The 12000-nt window shown below is 40.8% G+C and overlaps 1 protein-coding gene across 1 annotated transcript in view; it reads right to left on the reverse strand.

Moving 5' to 3' along the window:
* Nucleotides 1–352: 352 nt before the first annotated feature.
* Nucleotides 353–12000, reverse strand: part of LOC142200097 (fibrocystin-L-like) — a 169166-nt gene continuing 157518 nt past the window's right edge. The window contains exons 71-76 of the mRNA XM_075270161.1: nt 10824–10953; nt 8249–8599; nt 3382–3533; nt 2889–3038; nt 1659–1815; nt 353–639 (exon numbers count right to left, since the gene is read on the reverse strand). Coding sequence (XP_075126262.1) covers nt 353–639; nt 1659–1815; nt 2889–3038; nt 3382–3533; nt 8249–8599; nt 10824–10953 — 1227 coding nt within the window. The remainder of the gene's footprint in view (nt 640–1658; nt 1816–2888; nt 3039–3381; nt 3534–8248; nt 8600–10823; nt 10954–12000) is intronic.

The raw sequence follows: 12000 nt of genomic DNA on the forward strand, positions 1-12000 counted from the left end.
GAGTTTTAACGATAGGATCCGTTTAAATTTTTACATTGCTTACTCCACTTTTGAAAAATGGGTGGGAACGTGAACGTGAATATCATATCAGGATAATGTACAGCAGATTTATCAATGTAACTTTTTAAAAAGTAAAAAAAAATGTTGCAACCTTTGTCCAGTGGTGGATTGACATAGTAAGTGGAGTAACTTGTCAGGACAGAACTGTTATATTTATCACACACTGAACGAAAATCAACAAAATTGGTAGTAATTATGTACAAAAAACAAAAAAACAGTAACACTGCTATAAACATTCTCCGAATGGTCGTCATATATACTGATAATTACATGTATAATTTCTTACCAGTCCTTACACCATGTCCAGTAATAGATTCACAGTTATCAAGGTGATGGCCAAAGTCAACAATGTCTGGAATGGACTGTATATGGCCACAGCGGCGTCTCCATCATCATTACCACCAGTAGTTGTAGTGGTAGTGCTTGTTGTTGTTGTTTTAGTTGTTGTTGCAGTTGTTGTTTTGGTTGTTGTTGCTGTTTTTGTGGTTGTTGCTGTTGTGGTTGTTACATTTTGGGCATCAAACGACCTTGTCTGTGCATAAACATTGTTTAGCACAAACTCAAGCTTGTATCTGTTTCCTGTAATAAAAGTAACAAAATAAAGTTTTACCTTCCATTTAAGCGCGTCTTGGTCCGTAAGCAATGTATGGAGCCATTTGCTTCTGGCTCTGTGCACTGTATAGTACCGAGCCCAATAGCAGTCCTGAGCAGCTGGTGGTGTGTCAGCCACCCACTATCAGATATTGGATAGTAATGAGGGTAGAAAACACAGACGGTCTGCGCTCCTGGAGCGAACAATTCAACTTGGAAAGCACAGAAATCTCCAACTCCCTCAATGCAGGAGATATGCACTAAGATCAATAGGTCATACAGTGTGAGGTGTCATGGGAAAAATCCCAGATAGAGGGTCGCGTTCATACGATATCCAATTGATCGGGAAATATCTAAAGCTGCAGGTAATCAGCAGAGTGAACGAAGCTACTGAGAGTTTCGGATAATAGGACAGGGACTTGCACTCCTCACAGAAAAACTGGGTATACCGTAATGTTGAATAGAGCAGTTCTTACTCAACATTACGGTATACCCAGTGTTTCTCTGAGCAGCGCAAGTCCCTGTCCTGTTATCCGAAACTCTCCGTAGTTTCGTTCACCCTACACAATCAGATATTGATGAATTATCCTAATGACAGGTCACCCAATAAAATCCTAGAAAGCCTCTTTAAAGGGGTCATGTCATGAACAATATTTATCCAAATATTATTATCCAGATTAATATCTCTATAATTTACAAATGTTTTCTATTCTAAAGACCATTTGATAATGTGTTAGATGGGTTTCACGGTGCATATGTCCATTTTAATGTATCTGACTATTTTATTTTACTATATAATAAAAATTCCACTCATTCACAATGCTCGGATAACTGAGGAGTCGGATTATTGTAAAATTCCAAAACCCATACATACATATAGATAGAACTATTTTGCTACAAACATCAGCAGGATTTCCAATTGAGAGGGTGCAGGATGAAAGGATTATTAATGTGTACTATAAATAGTAGTGCATATAGATTCTCATATATAATATAATGGAGTTTACCTGGTACTTTGAGAACAAGATCGGTGTAGTTGGCCCAACAGCTGTCAAATAAGATGGTCACATTTCCACCCAGTCCATTGCTGACGATGGCGTTGTTGGAGTTTTTCAGGGTGGCCGTCAGTGTCAGCGAGCTTGTGCTAACAGAGACACAGTTTCCCTAGATATAGAGAGATAATACACTAAAATTATCACAGAACACTCTGGATACGGTGACTATGACTGTTGCTACATCTCACAATGCTTTTTCCAGAAATAGCATTACCCCTGTCCATGGCTGTGTGTGGTATTGAAGTTTAGTCTCATTGAGGTGAAGAGGGCTGGAAAAGATGGTGGACACCCTGATTTATCAACTCGAAAAACTGTATGATGAGTGGTTTAGGCCGTGTACACATCCCATATAGAACCCACTGCAGTGTCCCACAAAGATTCTTCTTGTGGTAAAATGTCCATTTAATTGTTGCGCTAACATTTTCCATGCTTCATACTGTTTATGGTGTTTATTGCACCAGTTTGCGATATCTAAAGGGTGGGCTGGGTTAGCTGGAAACTTAGCAGCCCTCAGCCAACTTGAGTCCGTTACTGTAGCTGAGTTGTAAGTTATTTGCAGTGTAGTGCAGATGTATTTCAGAGAGTTCCTTCAGTTATCTAGTTAGTGGTAGAGTAAGGCAGGCTGTCCCACACCATCAACCCCATAGCTCACAGAAAGCAACCCCGATTGTGTCGGAGTCCCTGTTCAGAATCTCCGATACTGTGTCTGACAGAAACCCTGGACCAAAAACTCCCACAAACCCGGCTATTTTGTCTGGCAATGTCTGTTGCAAATGTGAATGTAGAAAGTATAGTTTCAGCTGCCACTGCCTCTCCTGCATCTCATCCTCACCCAACCTCAAGGGAACCCTGAAACACCAACATTCACAGGAGCACAGAAGAGGAAACCTTTACAATCACGCAAGTGGGACCCCCCACCCCAATACTTTCCCAAGGAGATTTAATGCCAAAACCACCATGACACAAGGAGAGAATAGTCACCATATTAGGCCTTCTCCCTCCATCTCCATACTGCTAACCCCAGGATGTTGCACTACTTTTGACATATATTTGGCGGAAAAATCCCAGTGTATACACCAAACATATCCATAGGGGTTATGTTCCCCTGTACTGAGTAGATCCAAGGATCAGGTAAAATTACAATAAGTTGAATTCATGATTACATACATGCACGCTACTTACATTGGAGTCCAGAGCCATTACACATGGCTGCTGGTAAAGCTTCTCTCCAGGAACTCCAGCCACTGGTTCTTGAACAACTATAAGTGTAGATACAGCAGCCAAATAGTTTCCCGTAGATGACTGGGTTTTGTTTTCAAAATCAGCTGCCACCTGTAAAACATCACATTACTATGTCACTGTGTTTTGGGCCAGTTCTTTGGTAGCATGGCTCCTAATTTCTTCAGTCTATGCTGCAACTGTATTACCCACAGTTGGCTGCAGGAATATGTTGTCCCTTGGATGACACAGCCTCAGTGGGGTAACTCAAAGACACATTAGAGGCCTACCACATTCACACACTATACACATATCACACACTAGACCCATACTGAATGTACCACTCACACTAGACATGCTATACCATTATAGCAGTCTCCTAAGATGTATGTGATGTTATGAAACCTTTGTGGGTGGCAATAATCTGGTAACAGAATAGGAATGTGGGAGGAATCACCTGACTCCAGGCAGGATCACTAGGAGGTGGAACTGGGTCAGAAATGGACAATGATGACACTGTGACGTTCAAGTGAGAGCTGAGACTTCCATTAATAGCGGCAGACGCCAGGTCCTTACTTATAGACTGGAAATTCGTGTATGACAGGTCACCTAAAGAACAAGATCAATTAGCAGAAGATTATTACTGGGAATCCACAATAGCCTAAAATAAACTTCAGGAACAGAAAGAGGAAGAACACGAGAAGAGCCTGGATAACATGAGAAGAGCCTGGATAACATGAGAAGAGCCTGGATAACATGAGAAGAGCCTGGACAACATGAGAAGAGCCTGGATAACATGAGAAGAGCCTGGATAACATGAGAAGAGCCTGGATAACATGTGAAGAGCCTGGATAACATGAGAAGAGCCTGGACAACATGAGAAGAGCCTGGATAACATGAGAAGAGCCTGGATAACATGAGAAGAGCCTGGATAACATGAGAAGAGCCTGGATAACATGAGAAGAGCCTGGATAACATGAGAAGAGCCTGGATAACATGTGAAGAGCCTGGATAACATGAGAAGAGCCTGGACAACATGAGAAGAGCCTGGATAACATGAGAAGAGCCTGGACAACATGAGAAGAGCCTGGATAACATGAGAAGAGCCTGGATAACATGAGAAGAGCCTGGATAACATGAGAAGAGCCTGGATAACATGAGAAGAGCCTGGACAACATGAGAAGAGCCTGGATAACATGAGAAGAGCCTGGATAACATGAGAAGAGCCTGGATAGATTTGTGGCTCTCATGTTGTGAACTAAAGAAAAATGGGGAAAAAAAAAAACATGTAATTTTACGAAAACAAAAAAATCTTGAATTCAGGCAAGGGCGGCATATGGATATCATTTGTGTGCCACATGCTTACTGGCTATGCTTCCACTGCCCAATTCATTCAATGAATGGGGGCCATGGAAACATGGTCGCAAAACTGGACAGGAATAAGACCTGTTCTGAGTTTTGTGGCCCAGACTGTCAGCCAGTATACTGACCCGTGTAATACCCGGCCATATGCGTGGCATGACAGAAATGAATAAGTCAGTGTGCTATTCAGGGAAAGGCCAGATAGTACATTGACCTACCCCATGGTCATGCGCAAGGAGACTAAGGAAGGATAACTCACTCCCATTTTTTAAGACTTCTGATCATATTGTGAGTCCATCGGCCAGAATGTGGGCTTGAAATCTCACATTCATACACTCATGAGAAAAAAAAAGCTACACCCTCTATCGTGGCTTTTACATATCAAGACATCATTTTTTTAAAAAAAAATATTGGTTCTTAGAAGATCTTGAAATAGGGTGAATGAAATCTTAGAAGATCAACAACACAAAAGATCCCACAGTCTCCTTTGTTTAACAAAAATGGATCTGAAATGAAAGAAGAAGCCATGTGTGAAAAATGAAATCCACCCCATGAACCAATAGCTCGTAGAACCTTTTGCAGCAATTACTTGAAGCAACAGTTTCTCTATTACTTTATAAGTCTCATCCATCTCTGATAATATGGAGACATTTTGTCCAACTCTTCTTTACAACTTGGCTCCATTTTATTGACATTTGTGGCCATTACTTTATGTACAGTTATCTTAAGGTCTCACGACAGCTGTAGATGTACTGGTGTGCTCGGGATCATTGTCCTTAGAGATGAGCAAAGTTTTGAAAAATTTGATTTGGCTGCTTCTCCGGATTTCCCAAAAAGATTAAATTGTGTCCGAATTAATTTGCAGCGAATAAAGTTCAAAAACAGTGATTTCCTGGCTGTAGAGAGCCTGTATAGTGGTGTAGAACACTGCGCCTTGCAGTAATACACACAGGGAGTCTGCTGTGGTAGTCAAACAATACACTGAGTCAGTATGACACACACATGATAGGCTTCACTCTTAGAACCGCTGCACAACTCACTTATTTGGTCAGTTACGGGGCCAAAACCGAGCAAATAACTCAAGTGTGGACTCTGCCACACTTGAGTTATTTGGATGCAGTTTCCTTGACATTTTTAGGATGTCTTGCAGATGGGCGGAACACCTAAGGAAACACTTGACAACCAGATTGAACACATGCGCCATGCAAGGCGTATGGCTCAGACCTCCTTGATGCAGTGCTGACACCATGTTTTTCCCGTTGTCGGTTACCATTGTTCCTATTCTGGAGAAAGCCAGGATCCAATTTCTTGATTGAGACAACAGTGTGACCCCTCCTTGTGCGATTACCATGTCTGGTCATTTTGCCTTTACTTGGTAGTGAGTTATATATGTACATTTTATGTTACTGTTTTTGAGTATTTTATACTCCTGCATTAATTCCGTATTATACATTGCCTTTACCTGTTATACCCATTATCAGTATCAGAACTCTATTTTTTTTCTCTCCTTATCTTTCTGTATCTAAATGTTTTTCATAGTATGCATTTTTTCTATTGTCATATGTGGTTTTTTTTCTTATCATTCAATAATATATATATATATATATATATATATATATATATATATATATATATTATCTCAGTGGAATTATGTTCTCTTTTTTATATTTTTCTGTATGTTATAGCCAAACATATCCACTGGAGCTGGTCTTTTGGTTCTAAGAAACCCTGTAAAACCGATGGCACCAGAAGATAAGGTGATAAGTTCCCCATGGATAAAATTGAAGGTCCCAGAATTGAGAGTGGACTACAGCAATACAAATGGAGAGGCCACAAATAATGTAAGCCAAATAGGCAGAAAAGAATACCTGCCAGCCATCAGGATGGATACAACACAGACCCGGCAGCAAATCCTCAACACTGTAGAAAGTACTAGAAATGGCCAAACCTCCCAATTTTCATTTCAGGTTTAGGTGGCTCGGTTCATTTCAGGTCAAAGAAATTTGGATAGAATTATTATACCCTGGGGTCACTTTAGACAAAGTATGATAGGTGGAGGCCCAAAGGAGTTGTAAAAAATTAAAAACATTTATACTCACCTTTCCTCACCTCTTTTGGGTCTCTTTGTGGCATATGACACGTTCTCCAACTGCTGAGATCCATGATTGCTCTGAAGTGGTGACATGGACACACCAAGTGTCATGACATTGGCGCAATCACAGGCCTCAGCGGGGTGAGAGAGTGTTGGATGCTACAAAGGGACCAAGGTTTTTTAACCTCCCCTGGGCCTCTACCCATTATACTTTGAGGTATGACGAGACCCCGGAGTATCACAATTTACCACTGCATGTGCAGCAACCATTTTAATTCATCTGAGACAAATCCTCAATTATTTGATTTTGTTAAAAAAAACAAAAAAAAAAACAAGAAATTTAAGATATTCGGGTCAAACCTGTCTCATGCCAAAGCAGTGTGCCCATCTCTAGATAGCACCATTTTGCTCTGATTCAATGGAAAGGTTAGGTTACAGATACTGACCAGCTAACAAGGAAGAGCCTACGTTGACATACTAATAGCCTGTTCCGTCTCAGTAACTAAAGATAGCTCTATAATTGTGCCATTACACTAAAGGGAAGTCTTCAGCAGTTCTGGACAATACAGAGTTATATAAGAAAGCTGTGACTTGACCCTATGGTTGAAAGTGAAGTGTTCCTGTATCAGGTGTGATACCAGTTGTCAAGTATTTCAGCTTACTGCTATTGATGGATAGAGTTCACTAAAGGGGTATTCCCAGAACAACAATAATATTTCATGAAAAATATCACTGTCACCCATTGAAGTAATTAGTCAAATTTTATACGTCACTGGAAAACACCCAGTGAAATCCCTCTTTCCCTACCATTGTCTGAGCAATGTTGTCACTGGTACATTCTGTAGTCCATCATCATCCAGGTCAGGCATTGCTCAGTTTCTCTATTCCTTCCCTATAGCTGGTTATTAAATTAGTGCTACATAACCATGCATGTGCCTAACAGATATAACATGAATAATTCCTCTTACAAGGAATGGCTAGCACAGCAGTTAGGAAGCAAACAAAGCTACGTGCCCTAGGATATGTAGTTTTCATGAGTGAAGCAGACAGTCCCTTGCTCCATAGAAAGAAGCGGCCACTCTGGCCACTGTAGGCTAAAAAATGTAATGGAGCTATGGGGTGCCGATCTCAGAAGAGCGAGTACATAGAAGGTGAATAAAGTGTGTTGGGCAAACCCCTTTATGTTATTCTGCCAAGATACTCTTTGGTATACATGTTGATAATAATAAATTCCCAAGCTAATCCTGGGAGATGTGTGGGAGGAGAGGGAGACTTCCTCCACACAGGTATACCATTGAACAACAGGTATTGCAGACAAGTTTACCAGTTGTTTAGTTTGCACTTTTACAGTTTGCACTGTTTTATGCTACGGCCAAGTTTATCTGGAGTCTCTTAATACTACACTTGAACAATATTTCATTATCATGTTCTTTTTAGAAAGAGACTTTCTCCTGACAACTCTTCTAAATGTGTTCAGTCTTTTCCTAATATTTAATTTGCTATCAATTTCTTCTCTAAGAACATTGCTGATGTCTTTCTACCTTGGCATTATGTTAGCAGACCCCCAAATGCCAAAACTTTTGTTTCTACAGAGATGGTCACACTTGTTGAAGATCAATTATTCAAGGACATTTGATTATCAGCACCCGGCTGGTTCTTACCCTTTTACTTCCTATGGGAAAAGTAAGGGTGTACTTAATTTTTCACACAATGCTTCTGCATTTTAGCCAAGATTTTATTAAATAAATAATGACTCTGTGTAACTAGTCATGTTGTTCATCTGAGATTGCAACTTTCTAAAATGTTACCGGCTGGACAACCCCTTTACAGATTCTTTATCTCATTCCAATGGTAAATATTTCCTATGTACCTGTAGAGTTAGTAGTAGAGTTCAGTTGTTGGGTTGGTGGATCGGAAATTTCCACGGATACACTGATCCCTCCTGCCGCTCTCTTTCTGCGTCTGGAACCCTCCGCAATTATCTTTGTAATACGAATTTTGCTCGCAGGGATCTTCAAGAAAAGTGCGAGGTTCCTGATAAGATTGTCCCCGTAAAACTGGTCCACAGTCATCACCGGAAGATTAAAGGAGACAACAATGAGAGGAGATGTGTGTATTTCTACAGGAGTGGATCCTCTGACCAGGACGTACAGCAGATTATAGTCCTTGTCAAAGAAGTTTTCTCCCAGAACTGTAGAGCTGAGCTGAGGCATGTATTGTCCTGTCAGAAGAAGAGACAACAGTCACACAACCTACTAATAATGTAAGAGATAATGAATGTAATTGGCAATAACAGGGTTAATTTCATAGCTGACAATAATCTCATGGGATTAGCCTGGCCTGTGGATTACAGCAGTGATCAGACAATAAAGGGAAGTTATTATCAATTGTATATCAGTTTTCTGTTGTAGAAAAGTTACACATTTTTGTGCAAGCCTTTTGGTCCATCTCAAGGCAGAACAACCGTTAGCTAAAAATGACAACATGCCCATCTTAATAAATTGGCCACATAGTGTTATCTTTCCTATCTGACCTTGTCCACCATCCAGACCAGGCTTGGTCGAACCTGAAAGTGTTTTCAACAGGGAGAAGAAAATAAGCAGTTGCCAGGCACCTCTCCTTTAAACCCACTGAAATAAAGGATTGGGCGTGTTGAAATCCAACATGTCTGATCCTTTTTTCCTGCACACCTGCCATCAGGAGTAGAGATGAGCGAACAGTAAAATGTTCGAGGTTCGATATTCGTTTCAAGTAGCCCCTCAATATTCGACTACTCGAATCGAATATCGAACCCTATTATAGTCTATGGGGGGAAAATGCTCGTTTTAGGGGTAGGCAATATTTGATCAAATTACACTTACCAAGTCCACGAGTGAGGGTCGGGCTGGATCCTCCGAGAAGTCTTCTCCGTGCAGCGTCCCCGCAGCGTCTTCCGGCTCTGAATTCACTATCAGGCATCGGGCCTGGGCAGAGCCGACTACGCATGCCCGCACTACAAGCAGACATGTGCAGTCGGCTCTGCCCAGGCCCGATGCCTGGCAGAGTGAATTCAGAGCCAGAAGACGCCGCGGGGACGCTGCACGGAGAAGACTTCTAAAAGTAGGAGAAGAACCAGCGTTGTATGGCCAACTGTATAGCATTCGGCCAATCAATGCTGGTTCTGCATCAAACTTTTCCATTCGTATAGCGAGTGGTACTCGATCAAGTACGAGTATTTCGAATACCGTAGTATTCAATCGAATACCTACTCGATCGAATACTACTCGCTCATCTCTAATCAGGAGGTAATGTGATGATTGTAATGCACATTAGATGGTGAGCTGATCCTGCCATAATTGGTCGGTTCAGCCAAAGTTTACCAGATGTGTATGCCAACCTCTAGAAGTAGAACATGGTAGGTCTATCTGGGATGGGTGGACTCTTTCTATCTATCTGTAAATTGATCCAATTGTATTCTGTCATTTTATTGAACATATTTTTAACAGAGAGATCCTCTCTAACGTCAGATCAATATTAATCCCCTCCTGCTAGTGACATTTTTCAATTTTTGTTTTTCATTCCACACAAACACGGGGAGAACATACAAACTCCTTGCAAATGTTGTTCCTGGCGGGATTCAAACCCAGGACTCCAGTGCTGCAAGGCTATAGTGCTAACCACTGAGCCACAGTGTTGCCCCAAAAATCTAAATGTTTGAAAAAAAAACAACGTTTTCAAAAAGTCGCCATATTCTGACATCCATAACACTTTCATATTTCCATATATCAGGATGCATACGGCGTCTTTTTTGCAAGGCCAGGTGTACTTTTTAGTTATATCATTTTGGGCAATATCTATTGTAGAGATGAGTGAATAGTATTCGAAACTCTAGTTTTGAATACCTCACTCCATAGGAATGAATGGGAGTGGCGGGCGCGACTGTCGCTGGCGGCTGGCGCTTAACCCTTTGCAGTTCGCCCACTCCCATTCATTCCTATGGGAGCGAGGTATTTGAAACTATGTTTCGAATACTATTCAAATCAACACTGATCTATTTCTTTAATCACTTTTCGAAGCAGCGGAAAAACTGGTGTTTGGCATTTTTGAATCCCCCCCACCCACTACGGTTTTCACCGTATGGGAAAAATATTTTTATAAGTTTGTAGACCAGGTGTTTTCCGGCACAGGGATACCTAATGTGTATGCTTTTCATAGTAATTTATATAGAAAGGGGGTGATTTGAACTTTTACTTTTTATTTTCTCTCTCAATTTTTTTTTTTTACTTTTTTGTATTGTATATAAGGGTCTTGAACCCCAAGGATTCTTATTACTAACACAATGCATTACAATGCAGCCGCCATATTTAAATACCCTATATAATAATAGTATGGCAGATGAGGGGAAGGGGTTAACACAATACATAATTTTCTCCTGTACAGATGAGGTGATAGATGCAACAACTTACCCTGATAAGTAGGGGCATTCAGTGTATAGTCCGATCCCTGCCACTGTATATTTGTAGGGTTTATATACACATTATTAACATAGACATCCAGTCGCTGAGGATTTGAGAAGTAGATCCCCACAAGGACAGACTACAAGAAAGGAAATGTAATGACGTCAGTGATGTGATGCTATGGAACAGAATGAAACCAGGTCAGAAATGTTAGAACAATTAATGCTGACTTCATATGCTCATATACGGGGGTCCACCATACTCCATTGCCTGAGAACACCAAGTCTGTATTCCAGACTAGAGATGAGCGAATAGCATTTGATCGAGTAGGTATTCGATCGATTATTACGGTATTCTAAATACTCGTACTCGATCGAATACCACACGGTAAACTCAGTAAAAATTTGATTCCCCTCCCACCTTCCCTGGCGCTTTTTTATACCAATAACTATGCAGGGGAGGTGGGACAGGAAGGAGGAAAACGTAGGCATCGAACAAAAAAAAAGGAAAAAAGTCATTGGCTGCCGAAATCTCGAATCTATGAGAATAGTGGGTGTGAGATTCGGTTCAGATGCAACTGTGAAATAGACAGGGAGAGACGTTCTGCCAGGGTTAGCTAGGAATTAGAATTATTTAGGCAGAAATCTTACTCCAAAAGCTCTTATAGGAGCTAAACTTACATCTACCACTGCTTGAAGATTGTATATACACCACTTGTATACATACACCATCTGCATATATTCACCATCTGTATATACAATATTTTTTGCAAATAATTTTGCCAAAAGCTCTTGTTAGGGCTCCAATTCCGTACCACCTTTTCCCCCAATCTATCTTTCCCATCTCCTGTTATATACCTGACTTGAGCTCAGTATATACTTCTAACATACAGAAGATTGTGGGCTCTATATACCTTGCCCATATTCTGTTATATACCTGTTTTGAGTTCAGTATATACTTGTAACATACAGAGGTATTTGAGCGCTATATACCTTTCCCACCTCCAGTTCTTGTTTTAAGCTCAGTATATACTTGTAACATACAGAGGTATACAGAGGTACACACACATACACAATGACAGTTAAGGGTGGGGGCTGTTTGATTTCTCCCTTGCCTATGCCATCTGTGGTTGTCATGGGCAATGTGATTTAAAGGGGTGCATGCTAATGTTTCTTTAGCTTAAAAT

Source organism: Leptodactylus fuscus, chromosome 4, assembly GCF_031893055.1.
Source record: "Leptodactylus fuscus isolate aLepFus1 chromosome 4, aLepFus1.hap2, whole genome shotgun sequence".
In the NCBI taxonomy this organism is placed as follows: domain Eukaryota; kingdom Metazoa; phylum Chordata; class Amphibia; order Anura; family Leptodactylidae; genus Leptodactylus; species Leptodactylus fuscus.